This window comes from Phasianus colchicus, chromosome 4, assembly GCF_987193195.1.
Source record: "Phasianus colchicus chromosome 4, bPhaCol1.hap1.1, whole genome shotgun sequence".
In the NCBI taxonomy this organism is placed as follows: domain Eukaryota; kingdom Metazoa; phylum Chordata; class Aves; order Galliformes; family Phasianidae; genus Phasianus; species Phasianus colchicus.
The window spans coordinates 2,985,914-3,013,279 of record NC_143439.1 but is presented as its reverse complement, the minus strand read 5'-3'; the positions used below and the strand labels follow the sequence as shown (position 1 = coordinate 3,013,279).

The following is a 27,366-nucleotide window of genomic DNA, read 5'->3' as shown; positions in this document are numbered from 1 at the left end:
CTGACTTCACAGAAAAAAGATACATATTCCTTTCCTTTACTGACAATTTAAACTACTGAATTTAAACTATGTAGGAATATTATCTCTGCATTTTCTTTGTTAAAAACAACAAAATTTCTCTTTCAGAGGGTTGAATCTTCAAAGTTAAAAAGACTAGTGTGTCCTCAAAAGTGCACGTGCCAGGATCAGCACACATCCAGCTTCCTGGTATACATGCACAAATATGAGCATGATAAGATTACGAGTGGGTGAATATTATGAGTGACTTGTGACTGCTTTTTAATTTGACTAGTACTTTTGTATTCATCACCTTGTTTACTTTAAATAAATGTACTCCCATTGAAATACTATTCAAGTTTTAAGATTAAAAATATTTTAACTTATCTGACTTTTTTCTTTGCAAGTGGACGAATGAGTCACCCTACCTGGATTTTCTTTCACTTCACTTCACTCTGCCACATGCAAAGAAAAGAAAAAGCAAGCTAAGTTTTCATTTAAAAAGGGAGTGCATCCATCTGAGCAAACATATGCTTACTGTACTTGGTATTTTGTTGTATTTGACATGGCCTTGACAATTACTCTCTTCAGAATTATGAAGAAGGTATCTGTCCATCCGTTATGAACCACAACTCCCAAAATAAGAATAAGCTCAAAAGTAAAAGTAAAGAAATCCAAATTAAAAAAAAAACAAAACACAACAACACAAAAAACTGATATAAGATACACAGGCAAATGAAGACTAATTAATTAGAAAAACTAAAAGCAAGTATCAAACATACAGAGTAGTAAAAAAACAAAATCTAAAATAGGGGTGAAAAAAATAAAGCAAAAAAAAACATGCTTGGAAAAGAAAAACTGGTGTGAAATACCTCCCCAGGAACACATCAAAGAAGGATATGACATTCAAATGATATTTCAAGCATGAAATGCTTCCCTAGCACTGCAAAAGAAAATCAGTAGCTAATACATTAGAGATGCATTTATATAAATACGCTGACATGCAGGTGTAACATTTTTGCAAAACCTGAGCAATACTCTTGTTCCATCCCCCACATCTTCTTTAAGATATTTTGTAAGTCAAAGCAAAAGTAACTTACTTGCAAATGTCATCTTCTGGGTCCTCAAGCCCAAATCTTTCATCAAAAGTAAGCTGTATCCATACATTTTCATCTACTGCTACTAATCTCCACACGAGTACAGTATTGCGTGGGTATGTGTGTGGAAACTTGGGGCTGTGAATACTTCCATTAGAAGTCACTGTTATTATCTTCTCATGCTGAGGATCTTGCACACCTGTAGTAAAAAGAGAAAGCAGATGCATCAATACTGTATTTCTTTCCTTTTTCTTAAAGAGCATAGCACACACGGAAAAAGTCCCTTTGTTCTGATTGCTTTTTTCTTTATTTTGTCTATTTAGTAAAAACAGATTAAGAGATAAAGTTTGCTTTGCTGAGAAAAAATTAATCAAACCCGAGCTCCAACTGTTGGTCAGAAAACAGAACACAGGTTCAAGTGGAGGTAAGAGAAATGTGACTGTATATCTCCTTCAACTCCAACACATAAAAGCAAGACTGGAGCCCTCAACTCCAACACAAACGTGAGACTGGAGCCCTCACAGAAGTCCAGCAGCCAAAGGGACTTAGTCATGCAGGCTGCTGATGGCTCCAGTTCTTTATTACTGGGAATTGCAGAGAAATCTCCCGAAGGTGGAAGGGCAGGCCTCATGCCCAACACACAGAAGGGCTGGTTTAAATTTGTCTCTCATTAGAGGAGACTTTTACATTTACTGGATCCAGCAATAAGGATTTTGATGGCTGCATCCGTGCTGAGGGCTGTACTGGCCAAAGTTAGCCTGACACAGGAGCACGTCTGGGATATGCTATTTGGAAGTTACCAAGTATGTGAAATTAGACATTTACTGACAATTCCCGATAGAGGGCATCCCTTAAAATTCTTCAGCTTTGCTAGACTACAAAATACACGTAAAAATAAATGTTTTATGTGGCAGCAAATGAACTCAAAAGAAATACGCTGACTACGTTTGACTTTAAAGCACACTGAAACAGTTTTCTTTGGGTGATGAATTCACAACTGTGAGGAGTTATGAAAAGGAAAGGACTCCTCTGGTGATCGGTCACTGTGACTGTCAGGGACACAACTCTCTTCACAATAACTCCAACAACCTCACTGCCAAGTGCCCAGCGTTCCCAGGCATTCATATTCAGCAGCTGGAATCAGTCTGTACGGAAGACTTAGCTGCAAACAGGAGGCACTGATCTAATCTGAATACTTTTCAACATCATGACACAGAACGCTGAGATCTCTAAATGACAAAATTTAGTTCCATAAGCACATCAAAGGAAAAAAATCTTTATGCTACGGCACAAGACTTCTACTGTCTTTGACCTTTTCTAAAAATCTGTATATAGTCAAGTTTGACATAGCGGTCAGTAAACCATAGCAATCCTCAGTTACCTAATTAATAACCTTAGTAACTAAATGCATGTATAGTTTTGTATTGGGGAGTAATTCACATTATTTTCTTTTTGGCAATTAGTTTTGTCAGTTAGTTACTTCATTTTTGTTTGTTATATAAACAGCATGGTGATGAAAATACATTTGAAACTATGTAGAAAGTCTGTGCTTCAGTCTACAATGAAAACATGCACTGCAATCATACCTTATTATAGCAACATGTAAAGGCTGACAGCTAAATGAATGTACTGCAAGAAAAGAAAGCTATACAAACAGCATTGCAATTTTAAAGGAATTAATCTATACTTAACTGTAATTTAAAGCCTGACAGACTTTTGCCTTCTATTCTGATGGACCCATGCTTTCTACTTGCGGTATGAAAATGGAAATTTTCCCTTTAAATGAATTGCTGCTTACATAAACCTGAAGGAGCGTGGTTTTGCCAGTATTCACACGCAGTTACAGAGGACTGACAGCCTTGCAGACACACAAGGGAGAACAGCATGCAGTAATAAGAAAAAAAGCACAAAGGACGCACAAGAGTTAGATGCTTAATTTAGACACCCTGTTTTTTTCTTTGTTAGCTAAGTCACAAGCATTTTTTTAATAACCTATAGAACGCCAGCAGGGAGCTCCACATTAAAACGCAGCAGCCAACAGTAATAAAAGTGACTTTCCCAGAGATGAGTAGACCAGAGTGTTATTTCTAAAGTATGCAAAGGAACATTATTTCATTGATGACACTATATTCAGTGATTCTTTTTTGTCTTGAAAAAGCACATATAGGATTACAAACCACGTTATATTTCACAGTGTACTTCTATCACTGGGACAATGACAGCCACCTCAATGCAATTAAATTCTGTAAGTAGTCTAGACTTAGCAAATGAGAAGTCACTAAAGAGAGGCAAAGGAACAAAAAGGCATACTGTAAATTAGTAAATGGGACTTGCAGCATCCCCAGTATCTCCAGCTCCTCCATTTGGAAAGGAAAAATATCTTTTACACAGCACTGTTCCAAAAACATATCAAATTCTCACACATATCACTTGCTCCATTTCAAATATTTGCTCTCACACAGTGGAATTTCTTTTGCAAAAGAATTATTTTGTATGACCACAAAGGAAAGTAATTGCTGTCACTGGAGAATGAGGCTTGTTATTTGTCTTCAGATAAGCTGCAATATTCTTTTTCATCCATTCTACATAAACTAATTGTACCACCACACTGCAAAAAAACTAGCCTTCTCCTATTGAGTTCATGCATGTTCAGAGAATTTCTTTTGGATAAGTTGTGTGAATAGCACAGCCACCTGAATGTAACTAAGCTGAGACCACAGTTTCTTGTTCTTTTCTGGAATGACTTTACAATTTCTGGCTTTATTTTAGGGTTAGACTCAAAAGGGAGTAACAAGTTCATCCAGATTTACAGCGGTCAGCTGTGCAGCTCCAAAGCTATACATATATCAGTCCTTACAGCTGTGACTTGTTTGCTTTGCTATTAACATCTCATAGCCCCCTCCAAAAAAAAAAAAAGAAAAAAAGATTGAAAAACTGATCATGGTTTTTCAGACAGCACAGATCAACTCAGAAGCATCGGTCCAGAAGAGGCGAGGTACCACTTTAGCCCTGGTGCAGCACCACCACACGAGGGAAGGGGGACAGACAGGGGCTCCTGTGAGAAGCTTCTTCAAAAAGCGAGCAGAGATCATCTGCAGGAGAAGGTTCTGGAAATGGGGCACACCAGATGGGGAAAACCCCTAAGCTGACCCTGGACACGGTTACGCTTATTAGGGAAGGACTGTATGAGCATCACAGGGCCCGAAGCTGAAGAATGAGTTGCCACAGTAGTCTTTGATGTGGTGTAAGATGCTATCACCAGATTTATATATCAATGTAGAAAGCCCGCACCTGAAAATTACAAGATTCCAGACATTCTGAATGCACGGCAGTGCCTAACCCCTCCACTGCAATGGTAACACAGATGAAAAACCACGGTATCACCAAGAGATCAGCAGATGCCACTGTAAACTGAAATTAAACCCACCGACAAGACAAGCTCATTCCTGTCTACTTCAAAGTAGGCCTCTTCCCCCATGGGCACAATACATTTCACAAAGATCAGTGCTGACACTTCTTAAATATAGCAAATACCTCTTCCTAGTACGTTGTAATCACTACATTTTGGCGAGGGTCAAGGGTAAAACTCAGACAAATCAGTTCTGGAGCACCAAGGAGAAACAGCCTTGGCCCCTGGGTGCCACAATGAGGACAGATTTCCTTCAGAGGTGCAGCACTGGTAACATCAGTTTTTAAAATGCTTTTTGTTAAGCTTCCAGTGATTTCACAAAGTAATTTTTTCTATAAATAGGGCAAGATCGGTGTCCTACCAATCATGGATTGTTCACAGACAATCTTGTTTATTTCATTCTGGAGCCCTTAATTATGAAAAACAAATTCTAGGCTTTCAGTAACAGCCATATAGGGCTATCAATGCTTCAAAAAACAATGCCAAGTTCAAATACAGAAAATTCAACTCTAAATATTTACAGATTAAGGTTAGAGCTCTTTCTGATATATAGTAATGCAGTACTGTGCAAGTCTTCTGCTTTAAAACTCAGCAACAAAAGATGACTATTTGTTCATTACCATGGAACTTCAAAGGGATGCATTCTTTTATTATCATTATTTGAAAGGATTTCCTGCAACAATCCCATGCAGTTTCTACAACTCTCTGCACTATGTACAGAAACAAGCTTTGTAGAAGAAACCCTTTGAAATGTAACATAATATGGTATTTTTTTCCAAACTTTCGAAAAGCAGCAAGTCTACTTTCAGAAGTAATAACTAGAGGAATATGAGAATACCTCTTTCTATCCTCTGTCTCTGGTTCACTTGCCTCCAGGCACTTCATAGCTATTATCTGAATGTAGCAGCAAAATTTAACTCTTTTTCCAGGCACAAAGGAAAAACTGGAAAATGGTCTGTCACTGGCAGAAAACAGTAGGCAAATAGCTCACCTTGATATTGCTCACATGTACAGTGGGTACTGGCACGAAAACATTCAAAATCATACAAATGCTGCTCTGTGGGACTTCCAGTCCAAGCTCTTGGTTGGGTCATAATTCCTGCTCACACCACAGCAGGTCACACATTTGAAGGCTGGCATTTTCTTGTCAACTCCCAAACTTGCACAGATGGAAATTCCACAGTGTCTTTGGATAACTTGCTGCAGTGACATATTAAATTCCAATATAAGATGTTTTTCCTCATGTCTAATCTGAATCTTTCTAGCTGAAATCCCGATCAGTTCTTTTTATTATTTTAGTTTTTGGAAAACAGGGTTGCTTTGGCCACCAGGTCATGCTTGTAGCTGCTCTTAAGTCTGCTGTCAGACTGCCCCTAATGGCCCTTTCTTCTGCCCATAAACAAGGCCATCTTTGCCACTCTCCACTCACTGTCCAGACACCAAGTCTTACAGCCTGGCAGTCAAGCCAACTTCACCCTATCCAGCCAGCAGTCTGTTCTTCCAAACCGTCATGCCTCAAGTACCACGAGAAATGCTTTTGAAGCACAAGGGCTTGTTTTCAATTTCACCTTTTCAAGTAGTGAGCAAAGGAAACTTCACACAGGCTTGCTGTATCTTCTAAGATAGCTTTAAGTAGAATGGCTTGTGGTTTTCTGGGTTACATTTCTAAAACACATCATGCCTTTGGTGGAAGTTTGATTCTGAGTTGCTTCCATGCTTTGATATAGCTACCTATTTGAAATCTTAGTGTTATTCTTCAGATATTACTAAAAAATAACCAGAAAGAGAAGTTTACAAAGTTTACACGCAATATACACAAATAAGCTGTCAACTGTCACATGATAAATTCACCTTCTAACAAGAAAACTGCTGATTTAAACAAGTACAGGAATGTGTACAGGACTGTATTTGTTTCACTATCACTATTATTATTATTACATTTTAAAATCCTACAATTTCTCCCATTTCACTGCCTTAAGCACTGAATATCATATATGATTTAACTGCTGGTTAAAGGTCTTTCTCCTGTAGCTATGTAAAAAACATTATGTGAAGGAGTTCACAGAGAGGAGATGGGCAGAGAAGAGCAAGGTTTCTAATAGATCAGAGTTTTGGCAGCTGGCCATGGGGGAAGGACAAAAGGAACGGGGTGTGGGGAGGGAAAGACATCATTGGACAACAGAGCATAGAACTGTAGTAACAGATTTAATAAAGTTTCCAAACAACTGCATGACTTAATGTCTTGCAGAAGACATTTGTGACTAATCAAACTAATTGTACGCCAACAAACTTTCTTTGATTCCAAACTGCATCAAGAAAAAAAAAGAGTTTATAATTTTTATATTTTACTTTATGAGTTTATAACCTTCAAGTATTCTGGCGGCCTTTTGCCTAGTACTCTGGCTTTTGCTTTGAGAAGAACATGGCAATTAAACAGTTTGGGTTTTTGTTGTGGGTTTTTGTTGTTGTTGCTTGTTTTAATGCATGGCAAATCTTAAAATAAAAGTAACCTCTTGAGATCTATTTTAAGACCAAATGCTTGTGGAAGGCAAACTTAGTCCTGAATTCCTCAATACCTTTTAGAACTAGATATGCAGTGTATTTTAGCCAAGATAAAGAATTCTTTCTTTTTTTTTTTATATGTTAGATGAGGTAACTTTCTGTATTATCACATGCTCTAAGATCTAATTACTTGGGAGCGTTTCAATAGGTACTTTATTCCAGTGTTCACAGGTAAAATCTTGGCTGCACTGGAATAAATATTTAAGCTCTTTTTGGCTTGAACGTGAAAGGAATTCCATCTCTATTAAATACCTAATGATGTTGAAATATTTATCTTATAATGAACTTATAATAATAGCATCTGCCTTTTTTTTTTTTTTAGCCATGGGATGATAAATGTCCTAAAATAAATATGAATATGCAAAATACTAACAAACCTATAGTATACATACATTCCTGCTTTGGATTGCACCCTAGCTCAACTCTCTTCCATTAAACTACAGAACTGCCACCTTGAATGACCTTCTTGGATACAACTTCAACTCAACTTCAACTCTAGACTCTTCAGATAGTTACTGAAATAAACCATAATTAGGCCTTGTGTTGGAGATCCAAACAAAGAGGAAGAGAAAATATTTCCAGCACAAAGTTTTCTAAGCAATACGTTATACTTAATTCCTGCAAGAAGAATTTTATTTGTGGGTGTACTACTATACAAAAATGGACACTACAGCTGTTTAAGATGATAAAAGGTGTTGATAATTGTAAGAGTGTACGTATTGAAGAGACTTCAGACTGGATATAAAATAATTCCCTTGGCAAATGGGGGTGGAATGAAACACTGAGAAACTACTCTGACTCCTCATCTGTTCTTTGCAGGAAAGAAAAAAGCACATTAGGCAATCACGAAAGTACAAACTTACCTTCAGCAACTTTTTTATGGTCCTGCTTCTTTCAAAGAATATTTCCTTAGTCTATGTGGTTGGATAACAACTATGCATATACCTTTTATCTATATGCTATTATTCTATTAGATAGAGTAGAAGAATCACATTTCATCAGCCACGAGAGAAAAAAATAACTATTTTACGGGCTGAAAAAGAACAGTTGTTTATGTCTCCACTTTCTTCACTTCAAATGCTTTTTTTAAAAAAAAATATTTGCATTACTGTGATGACAAAAAAAAAACCAACACAAAAACTTAATGTGCAACTACTCAAACTTTTTGGTAGGAGATGGAGGGAGAGATGGAGAGGAGATGAAGAAAAAAAGAAATAGAAAAAGAGGGGAAAAAAATGTCATCTCAAGTGAATCACTTCCTCTGTTCTTGCAAGGACTGGCAGATAATAAACATCTTCACAATCAATAGTGTCAAGGGCAGATAAAAGCCTAAATGCCTGACCTTCACCCAATAGCATGAGGTCACCACCATTTTTTCTCATCTTCGTACAATAAAACCCCTCTTTCACTTCCACAACTTCCTATAATGGAATGTTTGTTAAGATTTTTGTTTTCTTCTGTATTCCTGATTATCAATATGCTAAGTAATACTTTTGATATCTTCTGTAGCTTATTTTCCCCTCCCCTAACAAAAAGAGTAGTTTTACATATTCTGCACTGAAGTATCAGTTAATAAGCAAGGTGAAATGAGTAACCTTCAATCTTATTGAAGCTCAAACAAGCTATTTACCAAGCTCTTAAAAGATACTAATGGTCTTGGACTGGGAGAATTGCGAGTCTCTTTGGAAAAGTACAACTTAATATACATGAAAAATGTCAGTAGAAGACAAATCCTGTAAGGGTTAAATAATGAAAGAGACCAGGAAATAAGAACAGTAAACCAGAAAACAGTTGTCCAACTGGACATACTTACACCTACTTAGAGATTACAGTTATTTACTTACTTTAAAGGGGAAAAAATTACATCTTAAAGTGTTTGAGAATTTGAGCAGAGAAGATTGTCAATATTTTCAAAATAAGTAATCTTTTCAATTGCTCTGCTACTCAAAAATGTGATATAGATTTGTTGTTGTTATTTTTACAGGAAATTGACTTGCAAAGCTATAGAAAAGGTAACTAAATTCTTAATTAAATGCAAGCAAACACCACCAGAAGTTATTACTAAAATAATACCTCTATGGTAGCACCATAGAATGTTTTTGCAAATGCAAAAAACATTGCACTTAAGTGCTTAAACACAGCACTTAGAATTTGTTTCAAATTTTATTAAGACGGGACTTAAAAACCACATCCAAAATTAGATTTGTTAGTGCTAGAAACCACACAGGTGAACAAAAATTATCAGTCTGTCCTGAATAACTTTACAGCCTGAGCAAGGTAAGAAAAAACACAAAAGCAGCAGTATTCCCCCAATTTTCTCAACTGTGCATAGAGTGGCTACAAGTTCACTAAGATAACTTCAACAAAACTGTGAAATTAATCTGGATCTCTTTTTATGTCAGTTAAAAGCATTAGTTTCAAAGCCAGCTCTTAAAACTTCCTTGTGCATCTCATTTTCTAGTACTAGATATGGTGTTGTCGTCTCTCTCCCTCCCCCCTCTAAAATCCATGTGATTCGTGTCCTTTACAAAAAATTCCTTAATCTGATCCATTCAAAAATTTCACTTCTTGATCTCGATTTAGACTGTTGAAAAGCAAGGCTTAATTTTATTATTCCCCTTTTTCTTTATGGTTCCTTCAGTTTATACTGCATGGCACTTGTTAAAAGCAGACACTAGTAAACATTTGGGAAAAAGATTATCCATGGCCCATGTGGAATTCAGCCTGAATAAATAGACTCTATGGATATGGTATGTGTTAAGTAGCTACATCTCATTTTCAGTTTTATTCAGAATGAAAAAATATAATCCTGTCTTCATCATGCTATCGGAGGTAAAAAGAAAGATACCATCCTAATCTTTATAAATATCAGTCCTGAAATGTTTTGCTTTGCTTTTGCCATTGTTTTGGTATTTGTGTGGATTTCCTTTTTAATTCTTTATTATAGTAACAGTGATTCAAATATTTATAAATGTCACCATTATATTTCAAATTCTGTAAATAAGCTGTTCTTCAAACCAATTTAGAAAATTATTACTGCGTAGCTATATGAAAACACAACTATCAAGGATGGTTAAGATTTCTAGTAAAAAAAATTACATTGATCAGTGCATGTAAAGGAAAGAAAACAAACCCAAAGATTTAAGGGATTTGCTCACTGCAATTGAAGGTGTGACTGTACCACATCTACAGCTAGTTTTAACTACAGAACAAGGCTAACTGTAACTGTGAATCCAACGTGGCATTCAGTTCACTGTCAAAAATGCAGAGGGTCTTATGCAAACTTAAAAAGTTTGTGCCAAACTTTTGATATAGAAATAACATTGCTACTGGAAAGTCTGCAAGCCAGATTAAAGCTGCCTCAGGCTTGCACTGTATATACAAAAAACATAGCTCTGGCATATACTTATGTCAAAAAGGCAAGAGAAACAAAGAAAGTACTATAACAAAATTGTTTTTGATCTATTTAGACCTTTTCAGAACTGGACTATACTACAGTCCCAAATTCAAGGACACAAACATTTACATCTTTAGTATGTGTTAAAGTAAAAGCATTTTAGCTGGTACTAACCTGCTAAAACAAAACTTCTGGAAGAATATAATGCCTTCATTTGAGTACAATTCACTTTCCACAAGATGATTTGGCAGAAAGTGGTTATGCAGTATCAATACTGATCTACGGGTATGTGTATAAAACAGCTGGTACTGAATTTGAAGAATTTTAAGCAGACAGAACAAAGCACAACAACCAAATTTAAAACACTTGTTTCTAGTATCTTTTAAAGGGAAATTAAATCATGTAACATATCAGAAGAATGCTTGTCCAGAAAAGAATGTGCAAGTCTAGAAGAAATTCAGAAAGCAAGCACAAGCACAGCTACAAAATCCACTGCAAGGTGAAAATAAAAGGTTTTGTACAGCATAAAATGGCCACGTAGAGCAATAACACTTCTTAACAGCTCCTTCATTACCACGTCTCTGATTCTGCTGGTTATTGAATTGATGCACATGAATGTCAAGGACATCTCTTATAGATGGACCATAATGACAACAATGAATATTTAAAATAACTGATAAGAATTCTGTTAAAACTGGACAAGATTTCTAGGAAGTATGATCACAAAAGTGTCATAGAGCAGCCATGAAAGAACTGTGTCCCGTGGCATGGGCAATACAACAGCCTTTTTTGACCAGAACCACTGCCAAAAGATCCTTTTATTAATCTAGTAGAAGAGGTGAACTTCAGGAGGACTGACAGCAGGGCCCTGAGGACCACCACAGTCACAACTTCCTTCATTAAGAAGATTATGTACATCACTACATAGAAATGGTATACTGATCTGGGCTTTAGTCCCTAGCACATCAATAGTTCCACTTATTCCATATAAGCCTTATTTACTCCCATATAATTTATTATTTATTATTCCAGACATGAAGCTTAAGCTGTTATTCCTGGGTCACCTAACATCTCTTTCTGCCTATCTTTAATACCAGAATTCTTCCAGAATGCTTATGTGGGATACTTTGAAAAAGCTGCACAACTGTAAAATGAAAAGTGAAATCTAAAAGTCTCAAACCACTCCAATCCCTACTTAAGGATAAGCATCCAATTTGACAGCCTTTTTTAGACCTACACAAGGGAACTACCTATGGGATTCCTCATAAAGGTCTCAGCACTGCCGTACAAAGCTGTTTTCTTTTAACAAACTTTGATCATTCACAGCATCACATCACAATCTAATGTCCAGTTTTAAATCTGGTGCAATTTGCAGGGTTGCTGCTCTCCCCTTTCATCTTCAGTATTGCTTGGAATCATGTCCAAGCAACCGATCGATCCTCACTCTAAAGTGTCACTTCACCTTTTTTTAAGCCTAAACTCATGCTAAAGTGTCAGTAACACTTTTCAGCATTCATCATCTTCTTTGGAAAACACATGGGCATGTGACAGGGGCTGGAGAAAATTGATAGTTAAAATGCATTTTGCCTAATTCCCCTGCAATACTAGAGAACAAGCAAAGAGTATAAAACAAAATCAGAGCCTTGGTCTTGCAGGTACAACTTTGGAAGTGGCGTGAGAAGTGTAAAGGCACAAGCAGTGCTCCAAGAAGGGGCATACAAGCACTCCAGGCAACACATTTTCTCTGCCTTGTTACACAGCCCAGCAGTCAAGGAACGGATTCAGAATGAAAACGAAATTCTTAAAAGTCTTAAAAACATTTTTCTAAGCTTTAAGAGTATGAGTGCTTTCATCAGAAAGGCAGCAGGAATGTGTCATCAGGTCACGTAGAATCTTTTGCTCCTTGTCACAGGAGCAAAAGATTTTGATAAATTAATAGTGAAATTCTTAAATTCAACCAGAATCAGCCTGTTGCAATGAAAATGCAGATTCTTTTTTTTTTTTTTTCTTATTAGTCCAGTATCTCATCACGCTCTTTTATTTCAGCAATTACAGCTTCAGTTTAGAATTGAATGGTAGAACAAAATAGTAATTTAAGTTAGTAAAGTTAGTAGTGCTATCTTGCCCAAAACAGGTTTTGGAAGCCTGTCTGTTCACTAATAAATAAAAGCTGTTTTGCTGATGATTTATTCTAGGTCAGCTAGAATAGTTAGGTCAAGAAATTTGAAGAAAAACAAGTTGGGAGGGAGCGTTGATCTGCCTGACAGGAGAAAGGCGCTACAGAAGGACCTGGATAGACTGGATCAATGGGCAAAGGCAAACTGTATGAATTTCAATAGGGCCAAGTCAGGTCCTGCATTTTGGTCACAACCACCCCAGAAAACCCTACACGCTTGGGGAAGAGTGGCCAGAAAGCTGCCTTACAGAAAGGGACCTTGGTGTACTGATAGACAGTGGGCTGAATATGAGCCAGCAGTGTGCCCAGGTGGCCAAGAAGGCCAATGGCATCCTGGCTTGGATCAGGAATGAAGTAGTAAGCAGGACCAGGGAAGTCATCCTGCCCCTGTACTTGGCCTAGTGAAATCTCACCTCGAGTGCTGCGTTCAGTTTTGGGCACCTCAGTACAGAAAGGACATGGAGGTGCTGGAGCAGGTCCAAAGAAGGGCAACAAGGCTGGGGAAGGGCTTGGAGAATATGGCCTATGGGGAGAGACTGAAGGAACTGGGGCTGTTCAGTCTGGGGAAAAGGAGGCTGAGGGGAGACGTTATTGCTCTCTTCCAATATCTGAAAGGTGAAAGCAGCAATGGTGGGGTTGGTCTCACTGGTGACAGGACAAGAGGAAATGGCCTCAAGTTGCACCAGGAGAGGTTTAGGTTGGATATTGGGAAACACTTCTTTACAGAAAGGGTTGTTAAGCACTGGAATAGGCTCCCCAGGGAGGTGATTGAGTCACCATCCCTGGATGTGTTTAAAATCCATTTGGATGTGGTGCTCAGGGCCATGATTTAGCAGAGGGTTGTTAGAGTTAGGGGTAGGATGGTTAGGTTGTGGTTGGACTTGATGATCTTGAATGTCTTTTCCAACCTGAGCAATTCTATGATTCTGATTCAATGAGTTTAAATTGCGCTTTATATAAAGGCACCACATTTTTCCAGTGAATAGCAGCAGGTTACTTTTGATGCACATTTCATTCACTTATAACTTTATGCAAAAGAATTCAAATATTTTCCCAACACGAAACATTTATCAGCAACTTCAATTATAGTAGGTGAAGCTGGTAGTTCAATTACAAAATGAACAAGATAGAAGCATCAAGCCCTGAAGTTTATGCTCTCACATAAATTAAAATCAATGTATTATATTCATAATCTAACCCAACACTCAGCATCACAATTAATGGGGTGTTTGAATCACCTGGTGATAAATGGTTTACAATCACTAATTGTGCACAACTCAAGAACACGATGGCTGAAGAAGAAAGGAAATTGTCATACCTAATAGACTCACCTCTGCTGAATTTCAGCAATATCAGCTTCTACAAAGCTTTGATGGTCATAATTTTGTTTACTTAGTCCACCATAGCACCGTATAAAGGATTCTATACATAGAGAATGCTTAAAATGATTTTGAAATCTGTTAATTCAATGTTTATCGAGATTTCCAGCCAAACTGATACTTCTTCCTTATTTTTAAAGCATCTGAAGTCTATTCTTTGAAGATCTCACAGAATTAAAAAAGCAGCTTCTTGAAACTGAAGGCTTTATGCTAAGATTTTTATATGCCACAGGTAAAGTATTATCAGCACATCAAAGCTTCACTGCTGTCAAGAAATACAAAGTGCTGGATGCCAAATGTTAACCGTCTCTGCTCCAAAGCTGAATACGAGAGCAAGGATTTCTGAGTGAAAAAGCAAGCTGAGCGTGATTTTCCTTATTATTTTTTAAATACAGAAAATTAATATTTGGAAAGCACAACTACAGTGTGTTTGTCTTGGTCTTCTGCAAGGCAGACAAGTGAAACAATGTCCTTGGTAAATCTGTCTTGATGACTGGAGAATTTACTGTTTGAAGACTCCTACTTCATTGAGCTGGATTCAGGAAAGTGATTTTGTTTCTTGCTGGTTGCAACTTATTTTAGCATAGTTTGTTTACATGGTGACTGAGTGACATCCAGGGAACTACAGGCCTGTCAGTGGCATGAAAGATCATAGAGCAGATGGCTTTGAGTGAGATCACACAGCATGTGGGTGATAACTGTGGGATCAGGTCCAGCCCCCATGAAAGGCAGATCCTGCTTGACAAATCTCATCATCTTCTATGATTGAGTGACCTGTCTAGTAGATGAGGGAAAGGCTGTAGTCCACCCAGACTGGATCTGGGGTTGTTGGTCAATACACAGATAAACATAGCTAACAGCACATGCAGAGAAGGCTAATGGTATCCTAACTTGTATCAGAAATAGCATTACGAGCAAGAGCAGGAATGTGATCATCCCATATCCAGCACTGGTGAAGTACCATGTTCAGTTTTGGGCCCCTCAATACAAAAAAAGACATTGAGGCCCCAGAGCATCTCTCCTACAAAGAGAGGCTGAAAGAGCTGGGCTTGTTCAGCCTAGAGAAGAGAAGGTTGCGGGGTGATTGCATCTTCTAGTACCTAAAGGGAGCCTACAGACAGGAAGAGAGTCAACTCTTTGAAAGGGTAGATAACAGCAGAACAAGGGAAATGGTATTAAGTTGAGGGAGGGAAGATTTAGGTTGGATGTCAGGGGGAAGTTCTTTACTATGAGAGTGGTGAGATGCTGGAACAGCTGCCCAGAGAGGCTGTGGATGCCCCGTCCACCCCTGGAGGTGTTCAAGGCCAGGTTGGATAGGGCCCTGGGCAGCCTGATCTAGTATTAAATGTGGAGAGTGGTGGCCCTGGGGGTGGAGGGGAGCTTCATGATCCTTGAGGTCCCCTCCAGCCCAGGCCATTCTGTGATTCTGAGTATGTTCAGAGAAGGGCAACAAAACTGGTGAGGGGTATAGAACAAGCCTTATAAGGAGCAGCAGAGGGAATTGCTACAGTTTAGACTGGAGAACAGAAGGCTTAGGGGATTTCTTATTGCTCTCTACAACTACCTGAAAGGAAGGTATGGGGTCAGTCTCCTCTCCCACATAACCAGCAAAAGAACTAGAGGGAATGGCCTCAACTTGCACCAGGGAAGGTTCAAGTTAGGCAAAATCTATTCTCTGAAAGAGTGGTCAGGCATTGGATTTGTTTGCCCAGGGGGGTGGTTATGTCACCATCCCAAAAAACGTTCAAGAAAAGTTTAGACATTGCACTAAGGGACATGGTTTAGTGGTGGTAATTGGACATTTAAACTGAATCATCTCGGAGATCTTTTCCAGCCTTGGTGATACTACATTCTATGAATGATGAAATTAGCTTCTTCCTATGTGATTATTTTAACTAAATGGCACAAGATGTAATTTTCCTGAAGATGAATTATTAAATCCAGGGTTGCCTTTAATTAACCTTTGGTATAGGTCTTCAGCAAGCCTAATGACATAAAGCATAAGGGCAGAAGAAAGTGATGAGTAGAAAGAGGAGAATTGGTATGTAATGGTATCACTTATTTCCATAAGGCTAAATCTGTTTATTCACTTCACCGTTTCTGACCCAGGTGCAGTTTTTATCCCACCACTACGGCCCACATCTATCATCAGGGTTGAGCAAATCACATGCTGCACAGCCCTTCTCTGCAAGACAAGGGTTGCACAGGTACATGGCAGCTTAACCACTGCTACTATGAAACAGAAGCAGTGAATCTTCTGTAAGAAATAGAAGAGCTAAGGAACATTGACTCTTTAGCTGGATCATGCTGAGTTCAGTCTAAATGTTTCATATCTTTCCAGTGTTTCACAACCACTTACAATAATCATTTTACTCATGTGAACATGTTTAAATCATAATCAGCTTCTAAACTTCAGGGTTACTGTGGGTAAACATACACCTAGCTACAGCTAATCAAAACACCATGATCAACCCTGTTCCGCAGCACTTTACTAGCTGTCTGCTACCAGATAAAGATTTAGCCATGCACTAATGAGAGAAACAAAGCAAAGTTAAGCAAGCACCTACTTATCAATGTTTCTGAGAGCATAATACTCAATGCTATGATCTCTTAGTAAGGCACAGCATGTGCAAACAAGTTTCCAGAAGTCTAAATTAGCTACTGAGACAATATATTGGAACTTATATTTAAATACTACCCCATATATTACACTGCATATATCTCACGTTACTGAAATGGCTCTTTTCATTGCAAGTTTCACAGATCCCTTATAGTGAGAAGAATGTTCAAATTAGCCTTTCAGGTGATGCATGACTTGAAATAAGAAAGGCTGAAGTACAAGGGATGAAGAAAGTGATTTCACTTTAAAATAGGACCTTTCTTTCAAACTTACAAAATACAGACTCGCTAACAGAAATGCTTTCTTTCACACAATGATAACTTTCAGCTCCCATTTCCACTAAAGCATTATTTCACAATGTAAATATCTGCTTACTAAAGATAATTAGACTCTTTATGGAGTGCATCCTGCAGTAAGATACACATGTAAACACATATACAAATAACCCATTTTTAATATATTATCATTCTAATCTACAAAAAGGAAGAAATTCAGACATACAGAACTTCTACCCAAACTATTTAAGCACTCTTGAGTGAAAACTATGAGAGATTATGAGTCGACTGTTGCACAGACAAACCACATACATTCATACACAGGAGTTTATTGGAGAATTGATGAACAAATCTTTAAGCTCTTCCATCAATTAATACTTGTTACTTCACAGTTCAGCAGAGGTAACTCTAATCCACGAAGTTCTCATGGATTTTACCAGGTTTACAAGTTTTTTCATTCTGTGACAGACAACAGACTTCTAGCATATATCTCATCCTAGTCTTTTCAACTTTTATGGCCTAATTATTGGTAGGTGCTCTTCCAAGAGTAATCTCATATCTACTGGTAAGATACAACGAGTTCGTAGCGCAAGTGAGAAAGTAAATAAAAAGGACTACAATAAATTACCTCATTTTGAAATTGGCCAAATCTGATGAAGACTGAGAGATCATACAATCTCAGCTCATGCAGATTGTCTCTGCAAGGCTTCTCTCACAATAGAACATGAAAACTGCCTCTGATACCTTTGGAGACAAGCTGCAGATGTAAAGCTAATAAAAATGAAAGTCTTCCTGCTTATTTCAAGATACTGATGTTAAAGATACCAAATAGAAAAGGCATAAATGAAATAAGAAATGCTAAATCACGTTAAAAGAAGTCATCAGCAGCCCCTGCCTGAACAAAGAGCCGTTGACCACAAACCTCTGGCTACAACCATCTAATCAATTATTTATCCACTGAGTAGTTCAGCTTTCAAATACATACAACTCTCCAATGTAGAAATAAAGACCACGTCAGAGGCCTTGTACAAGTCCAGGCAGACAACAACAGTTGCTCTTCCTTTGTCCACAGATGCTGTCACACTATCACAGGAGGCCACCAGATTGGTGAGGCACAATCTGCTCTTGATGAAGCTGTGCTGTTTCAGGTCTCCTCCTTATATTAAAGGTGCCTTAATAGAGCTTCCAGGTGGACCTCCTCTACTTCTAGACACAGAGGTGGAAGCTCAGGCTGGTAAGCCTCACAACTCTTCCTTTCTCCCTTATTTGATGGGAGGGATGTTTTCCTTTTTCCAGTCTGGAGATTTTGCCTGATAGCCATGACTTTTCAAATACAAAAGAGAGTGGCTTGGCAATCACATCAGTTTGTTCAGGATCTGGGATGCGTGTTATCTGGCCCCACAGATTTGTACATATTCATTCTCATGAGGTGGTCTCAGACTTGCTCTTCTAGCTGAGTACCTCAGCCTTCTCCTTCTATTTGTTGAAGCCAGTTCTCCCTTCTCATTTATCATCTCTGACACACTCTTTCGCCTGTCTCTCCTGACCAACAAACCTGTAGAATCCCTTCTTGTTATTTTTTCACATCCCTCGCCAAGCTCAGTTCCATAAATGAAGGTATCCTAGGATATTTCAGACATTTACTGAATTGATGGGAGATTTTCCACAAGGACTGAAAGTTTCCACAAGGTTCTGTGTTTGCACTTTGTCCAGAGTTGCTTATTATCCTTTCTACTTCTAGAGACTGATCTAGGAAAATATTAGGCAAAAGCCGAATTGAAACAAAGTAACCTTTGTAAAGTAAAAATAGTATAGATTAATAAAGGGGTTGGAAGCGCAGTTTTTCTTTCTTTATTTTGGCAACTTCTCATATACAACTCCCTCCAACCCCCAACAATCGGAAAAATTGGGTTCCATTCCATCTGTTAGTACGTCCTGCAGACGACGGTAAGCCTGCTTTATCCATTCACAGAATCACTTGCTTTCCTTGCAATTGCTGCTCAAATTCACACTGATAACAAAAACACTCACCCACTCCCAGACGCGTGCGCTGCTCCCCCAGCCGCTAACCCTTGGTACAGGATCAGACCCCCAGTCATCACCAGGAGCAAGAAGCCAGCAAACAAAAGACTTCTTGCAGCTCAGCCCCAAGTCATTCAGCACAACAGTATTCCCAGATTCAGAGCCATTTCATCTTAACCGTTAGGATTTCCTGTTCTTATAATTCCCTTCCCAGTAGTTCCACTGGAAAATGAAGCCACAGAAATATCAAGTAATCCCAATGCTTATCAGCACTTCACAATTAAATAGCCCAGGGACTTGTTAAATTCATCTTTTACAGCCTTCTTACAGTTAGGCTAAGAAGAGGAGAGAAAAACCCACTTCCTTCTGTTATAAACTTCATTTTAATAGTATTTATTCATATTGTGGTTTCAAGACAAAACGGTTCCATCTCCACATTAAAAATAGGAGTTAGAATAAAAGGCTTACAGACACCATGTAAATACAAATGAAAAAAAGCTAGCAATAAATACTTGCTGTGCCCATCCACTCGCAGAGATAAATCCTGAAAGCTGATGAGAAACACCCCGTTTTCCTAACAGAGCATGTAATTATCTCTTCAGTGGGCTCAGATTACCAACTGCTCTGGGCTAAAAGACCAGTTTTTGGATTGTTCACATAAATTCACTTCTATCAAAGGCTGTTAAGTCAAATCAAAATATTAACCTAAAGCATTTGGTGACCTCCAGAACTAAACACCACCCATAAAACTTCTCTTCCGTGTGTACCAAAAAAAACTAGTTCAGCATTAAATCAGCATCTTATCACAATACCAGAAATTAATCCTCCTTTTTCCAATCTAGGGAAAGGGAAGGAAAAAAAGGTGGGATTGAGGCAAGAGGGAAACAGAGTTGTTGCAATCTTTTATTATTAAAAACAAATTCCAAGACCTGTCTCACTATTAATACCTGAAAGTTCAAATCAGCCGTAGTCATTGATGACACAATCTACCAGAATCCTTCTCATCTGCTCTTGCCCTTTTTTATTCCATTTACATTGCAGCTGATAAAGTGGAAACAATCCAAATGTTATGTAAAACAGCTGCAAATGTGCTTCTAAGCATCCAGTGCTTTTACTCTAAGAGAAAGTGCTTATACTGTCACTGTCTATAAGATCAGTTCACTGAGGAAAAAAGAAAAGTCAGCTGCTACTCCTTATTAACAAGCCAAAAAGAATCCCCAGCCAAACACAGGTCTTGACTGAAATGTAAGTACCAGTTGGTATCCAGTTATTCATTTAATGACAAAAAGTACTATTTTATGCATCATTTTGATGGTTTTTCCCTATGAGTTTCATGTTTCACTGCATTTTTTCCATTTTTATCCCTGCATAACAGCACTACATAAGAGTTGATCAACTCTAAGCCTCTTCAAAAAGATTTATCTAAACCCGTAATGCACTTAAGCAGTTTTTAGAAAAAATACCACGTAAATATCAGACTTGAGAATTAGAAGTATTAAACAAAGTTTGTACACATATTAAATATGAAAAATGGTATTTGACCAATTGACTGAATTAGAAAGTGAACCAATAACAGGTTAGGAAATGGTCCTGTTAAACCTGGAATATTTGATAGTTTACATCTAGATAGCAAAAAATTATTCAAGTTCTTCCATCCACCCATACATACCAAATGTGAAGTGATACTTCAACTGTCATAGTTCTACTGTTATGAAAGGAAAAAAAAGGAACAAAATCCATCTATGATAAAGTAATTCCATCTCAAAAACCACTGCGGAGCCCTCTTAACTTCCCACAAACTTGCCAAATTTTAATTATTAGCCATCACATTTGTTCCCAAGACTGGAGTCCTTGGGATGAAGGCAGAAGAAGCTACCAGCAGAAACAATTCAGCCATTTTTGTGGAAATCCCAGATACGCTCATTTCAGAGTACAGGTCAAAGACCATTTATCTTTAATCAAGTTATGCAAATGAAGACAGTTGTGCTATCTTATCTCCTGCAGATTAACTATATTTCAAAATAACCACAAGCACCAACACAAAGAAAAAACAATCCTGTGTTGCTTTCCATTCTTTCAGCACACTCATTTAGCTACTTTCACCTCTACAGCAAGATAAAAGTCTAGACAACAGCAGAATATAGATAAAAAACTTCCCCTGTCATGAACAGCTCCAAATTATGTCTCATAATAACACTCTGAAGTTTATTCATTGTGTCTTCATTTCAGAAAGGTTCCCCTACAAATTCACCTTTCCTTTTCCTGTGTAACAACTGTCATGTCTGATGAGTCTGAAAACACAGAACCAAGAAAGTTTGAGAGTTGCAGTAATAGTAGCACAGCTGCCTCACACTGTCAGGATAGATATTTATAACGCGCACATGTGTTTAATGAGTCTGAATACTTAATCATTTAGTTCCTTTTAATTTCTGGGCATTTGTGCACCAAATAAGGAGGCGCTGTGAATGCAGTTTGAAGAGAAAGATGAAAGATTTTGGTACCCAGTGAAGCCTACAGAAGGACAAGGTAGCATGTGCATAGTTGTCAGCTTCCTAACTATAAGCTGTAAAGCTTAGTCTTGCAGCTGTCTTCATTCTCTTACTAGAGCTGCACAAGCTATGAAAAGTTCACATCATAATTAACCACGTTTTCACTCTTCCTCTATAAGAGACATATAATCAATCACTTTTATGCTGAAGCTTGTATTATATATAATTACTGCCTTGATGATCAAACAAAAGAAGTGATACTCAGTCAATCATAATGGCACTTACAGCGTTAACTAATGTGTCACTAGGGGCAAATTGTTTGCTGCAGATGTTTCTTACAACAAATATCATTCCTCTTTTATTTGCTTATTATCTGATAAAGAGATCTTTTTAAAATACTTCCAAGCAGGCAAGCTCTCAAACTTCAGAGATTAATTATAGGATACTTTTCCCCTATTATGCATTGCTGCTGTTTCCACTCCCTGGCAGTGGTAACTTAGCAGGACTAACATCCTGCTGTTACCTTCTTTTTTCCTGACAGATTATACGTAAATACTCATAATTTTTGATAGCTGTATATGCAAACACACTTTAAAATAAATTTGTATAAAATATCCGAGAGCTTATCCAATCTAAATACTAACCCCAGTATTTATTCTCACTATTTGTGAGGTCTCCAATTTCTGTAATCACTCTTGGAACTTACAACCCTCAAAATAATCTAGATGACACACAAGGAGAGAACTTCTGCCACTTCCCTTGGGTCTGCTCTCAGGATAATGCATTATTCATTTGCAAGCCTACCAAGATGAGCTCTTCAGAAGCATCACAACAGCTGAATTAGCATTTTCAAAGTAAAAAAAAAATCTTAATAGAAAAACATTTTTGAGACGACATCTGTCCTAATTCCAGCATAAGCCTAACGAAAAATAAATAAATAGAAACCTGTGGTTGTGTGGCTCGCAAATGGAAAGTCAGTTTTTGTTTCAGAGAATCCAACTTACAGTCAGGGAAGTTGTTATGAGCACACTTGCCATCTGTACTCGAACCCTAATGGCACAACTGAACTGACTGTATATGGACAGAGATGGTCTCAGAAAGATTTGGATTACAAAACAGATAAAGTGTAACAGATGTGCTCATCAGCGGGCAGGCTGGCATTCACTCCACAGCAGCTGAAGCTTCCAAGATTAAGCAGACTGGAGCAACTCATCTGAGCTTGCAAGTCACACACAAAAAAAAATGAACAAATTCATACGTACCCTAAATATGAGCAGGGGGAAAAAGAAAAAAATTAAAATAAGATGTCCGTCTGTGATAATGGATGATGATGGGGCTGACCCCCAGTTCCCACAGGTGCCCCTGGCTGTAGGTATCAGAACTCCTGAAGGGACTCCAGACCTGTCAGAATGAAGAGGGAAACACAGCTATGCCAGCCTGGGACTCCTGCATTACCTACGCTGCTCACAGTTTTAAGCATCGCATCACCCACAGACACCCAATATAACCAAAGGAAGAAAATCAGACTGCTTTAGTTGTGGTCCTCTGCACAGGAGAGCATTGGCCAAAGGTGGCAAAAGAAGCAATGAGCCCAGATACACAGCCAGACCACAGCTCCTGCTTTGAGGGAAGCTCTTCAACTAGAGCTAAGCATCAGGCACTTCTAATAGAAAAGCAATGCTTTCTTCCTGGAAATACGGTGATGTGGAAAAATCCTGGAAAAGCCTCCTTGGGCTCAGAACTGATCTGTTTACTGGTACCATACAAGTTAAGCGAAGGGAAGGGAACTACTACCATTTCTTTTTTTCCCAAGTAAAAATTACTGAAGTCAATAGAAGATTTATACTACTCTTATTTTTTAAACCATGTGCTCCAATGGTTTGTAAAACCATAACTAACTACGCATAAGACTGAGGTCAAGGAAGAAGAAAAAAAAATCCACCTTTATGTATTTGTGTCACTTCTACCAGAGCAGCAAGCACATCTGAATATTAACCTATTTTACTAGTTCTGAAGGGAATTTGAAAAAAAGAGATAGAAATAGTGTTTCCAACTGAAAAACAGAATCTTGGATGAAGCCCAGTTTCCTTCCACTCTCCTTCATTAGGTCACGTCATTCTCAGATCAGCAAACTGCCAAATACTTCTGAAGCATACTTCAGGAGTGCCAGGTGGCATTATTCAGAAGGTCTTACAGGCCTACAGCATAGGTGGCATTAAAAATGTTATTTTCCATATGAAGCCCTACTTCTCGCCAATGGAATGTTTCCTTCACAAAAAGTCTGTGTGTAGAGGTCACAAAGCAGGCTGGTTTCTATTTAATACGCCTTCAGTCTTCAAATGAAATTAATATGTAGTTAGGTGGTAGAATAGTTAAAAAAAAAAAATCAATGCGTTCTCTTACTTAAGACTTTAAATGAATCCAAAACAATTCTCAGATTTAATACATCCTTACGTAGTCTGGCCAATTCCAGCTCTGCAAAAATCAAGTTCTTGGCTCATTGAATTTAATGCCAATTAGGCTTCTAGTCCTGTATGTGAATACTTTATTCTACCTGTCATACGCAAGAAAAATTTTAAGAACAAGCAGCAAAAATTTTACTAAAGATTCTCCACAGATACTGCCTAGAGAAGAACAGAGTATCAGAGTTTAATGGCAGAATTCAAACACCATAGGAATATGCGTGTTGCAGGCATCAGGACAAAACAGAATGGATGCCAATATCCTACATAACAGAAGTACTTTTATAATTTTCTCTTCTCACCACAAAAGGGAATAACATATAATCCACCTTGATGTGACTGGAAGCAAGCTGGCAGAATGAATACCAGGTGTAAAAGTTGCAGCATTTGATTTTAAATTGTCTTCTCAAGTGATCTGGTCAACAGCTCAGGAAAAAAAAAATCATCTAATGATGATGCTGGCTACTATCACTGCTAAGGATACTGGTATCATGCTGTATATCTTTGTATCTGCAGAACTCTAGACTCTGAGCGTACCTGATTTACGAAAGTCATTAATTAGCAACTGATGTTTCATAAATCCATTATTCAAAGGGAGGGCAAGAAGAATGGTGATCACCACCAGCCTGGCTACGAGAGAGTTCCTCTACTCCTTTCTGTGTCAACTAGGGTGAAAAGTTTTAGATTAACATTCAAGTTATGTTCCCATTGCTAGAAAAAAATAAAAGAATGGTGAGCTTCTTTCAGTGTTCCTAATTCTATTTCACTTAGCTTTGGGGATGGGCATTTATAGAGCAACATAGCTGGCTGATTCTGATCAGGGCTGTTAGCCTATCTGGACAACATGAATATCTCCTCTAACACATGGTCTCCAGGAGGCTGCACAAAAAGAGCTGCCACTTGTACATGGAACAGATTGCTTTCAACAGCAGTCAAACGTCAGAATCTTTAGAAGCAAATCAGCAATGTAATGTCTCCAGTGTAAGATAATGATTATAATGGGACCAAACCACAGTCAAAAAACACTCAGGGACTAAAATATCCAACATTACTAGAAATGTTTCTCTTATATAAACACCCAACAATGCCTTTGAAAGTTACTGAAGTAAATTAAGATGAAGGCATGCAGCAGCTGGAGAAAGTCTGGCATTTAATAGGGGATTCTCACTTGCAGGTCTTATTTCTCTAAAGCCAGCACGAGCAAAGGTCAGTGCAAGTTTTTGTGCTTTGAAGATTATTCTGTGCTCTTAATTTTCATCATTCTGAAATAAGAAAACAACGTTGCGACACCTTGGTATGTTAATAGCAACTTTAATAGTTAGTTATGTGGACTGTAAATTTACAAAGTCCCTCAAAATAAACAAACAAAAAACCACATCAATGAGGCACATCTCTCCCTGTGAAATAGCTCATTATTTACAACCTCAGCTTATTCACTTATAACGCTTATTCATGAGCTTAATGCTGAGAACTGCCCTCAGTATACCACAAGGGCCAATGAAATCATGCAATTTATAGCTACAAAAGAAGCTTGCAAATAAATTGTTTTGAATATACTTTTGTTTCAATATAATCTTTGTAGAAACAACCTTTATTTTTTAATACTTTTAGATGACATTTATAAAAGAGCGCCTCGGGTCAGAAATAGTTCCCTTAAAGGTTAATAACTGCTAATAACTAGAAAATGAAAGGTAGGTTTTTTTATTACTACTACTATTTAAATTAAGAAAGAAAACAAGAAACATTGGGACCACTGTTGCCAATGCATTAATGATTTCAGAAAGCAGGATAGAAGGGGAACAGCAAAAATGTTAATTGGAACCGTCAATTCTAAAAGAATAAAGTATAAAGCCAAGAACAAAAAAAAAAATACAGGGAGCTGAGAGTTCACAATTCCAACTGATAAAACCTCATCTGAAATAAGCACTAAGGCACAGTCAAGAGCAAAGCATTGGTATCACTACGGAGACCATTTGAAAATATCAGGTCATACTTCAGCTGTGACCAGAAACACAAGAAGCAAAGAAAGAATGTTGTGCCAAAAGCAAAAATTGAAATAAGGCAGCTCAGAGGATCCACAGAACTGCTGTCAGCCCCAGTCCAACTCCCAGGAAACCAACAGAGATGGTCCTAACAGAAACTGTTCCCCGATACAAGGCAGCAGCAACTTACAGAAGAAACCATACCCTAAGGCCACACTGCTCTTGAGCAATGTCTTCTCTGACAAAATACGGGTTTGAAAAACAAGCAGACAGCAGCCCAGTTCATTTGCTTGGGTTACAGCAAGGCTCTCAACACACCAATACAGAAGATCACAGCACTTGTCCTTGTGCTCAAGATGAGGAGATGCTGGATGAGCGGATAACAAGCAACGTGAAAAACTGACTGGGCTTTTGGGCTTAAAAGGTAGAGGCCAGTGAAGAAATTCCTGTCAGAGCTGATAGCGGTATAATATTTTCTCCAATAAGCTAGGCAAAAAGAAGCAGTGCATCCTGAACAATTCCAAAGACAAAAAGGAAAGCAGAAGTGTGGACATGCTAGAGGGCACGGCTGCCAGCCAGAGAAGCCTCAGCAAACTACAGGCACATCCAAAGCAAAATGCAGGCCACGAAAGACCCAGCCCGCAACATTAAAGCAAGTTTAAAGTTCAAGGTTAAGGTGCTTTCCCTTTAGAGCTCTCTGTGTTTTCACCATGTAACACAATACTTTGCAGAAACCTTGGTTCAAGATTTAATAAAAGAAGTCACAAATCCTATGTTTGCAGGCTATGCCATGACAAAAATCAGTAGAGTAGAACAATGCAGTTAACACTGAAAATTAAGGTGAAACCACAGCAATAAGCTATAATTACTATACACATATTTCCCATTTCCCATACATGTTCATGTATTACTGATGCATGCAACTATCAAGATTAAAACTGATTTTATTGTGCCCAACTCCCTCCCCGAACCTTGGGAAAGGGGGAAACTTGACTTTCATGTTTTAACAGGAAACCAGAAAACCCTCTATATACAGTCATTAGTTACTATAGCTGCCCTTCTGATAAGAAAAAAAAAAAAAGGTGCTTATAATATGCGAATAACACTTAAATACTATTTTCTGCATTAACAGGATTATCCTTAAATAGAGGGGTCTGCAGTTCTGGGCCAACAGGATTTGCAGTAGGACTGAATATTGACAAGATCTGAAAAGGATGAATCATAGGAACACAACTTTGAAGACCACAAATACTAGACAGCCATTACGGTTTCAGGTTATGCTGTCTCATGAAGCAACAAGCATTAGTCATGCATTATAGCCCATAAAGTTCTACTAAGTAGTAATGAAATTGCTAAAAAATTACTACTGAAATACATTGGCTTTGAAATGAACAAATCTGCTTATATGGAACTGTGTACAGAAGAAGAATAAGAAAACATAGCCTTAGAATTTGTCCTTCATGAACTCAGTAATGCATAATGGAATTTTGAGCGTTTTA

At 38.0% G+C, this 27,366-nt stretch overlaps 1 protein-coding gene across 2 annotated transcripts in view; it reads right to left on the bottom strand.

The window, feature by feature from the left end:
• The window catches only part of PDGFC (platelet derived growth factor C), a 116,627-nt gene that overhangs the window by 49,201 nt on the left and 40,060 nt on the right, over positions 1–27,366 (bottom strand). For both annotated transcript variants that reach the window (XM_031614242.2, XM_031614243.2), the window contains exon 2: positions 1,098–1,293. In XM_031614242.2, coding sequence (XP_031470102.1) covers positions 1,098–1,293 — 196 coding nt within the window. The remainder of the gene's footprint in view (positions 1–1,097; positions 1,294–27,366) is intronic.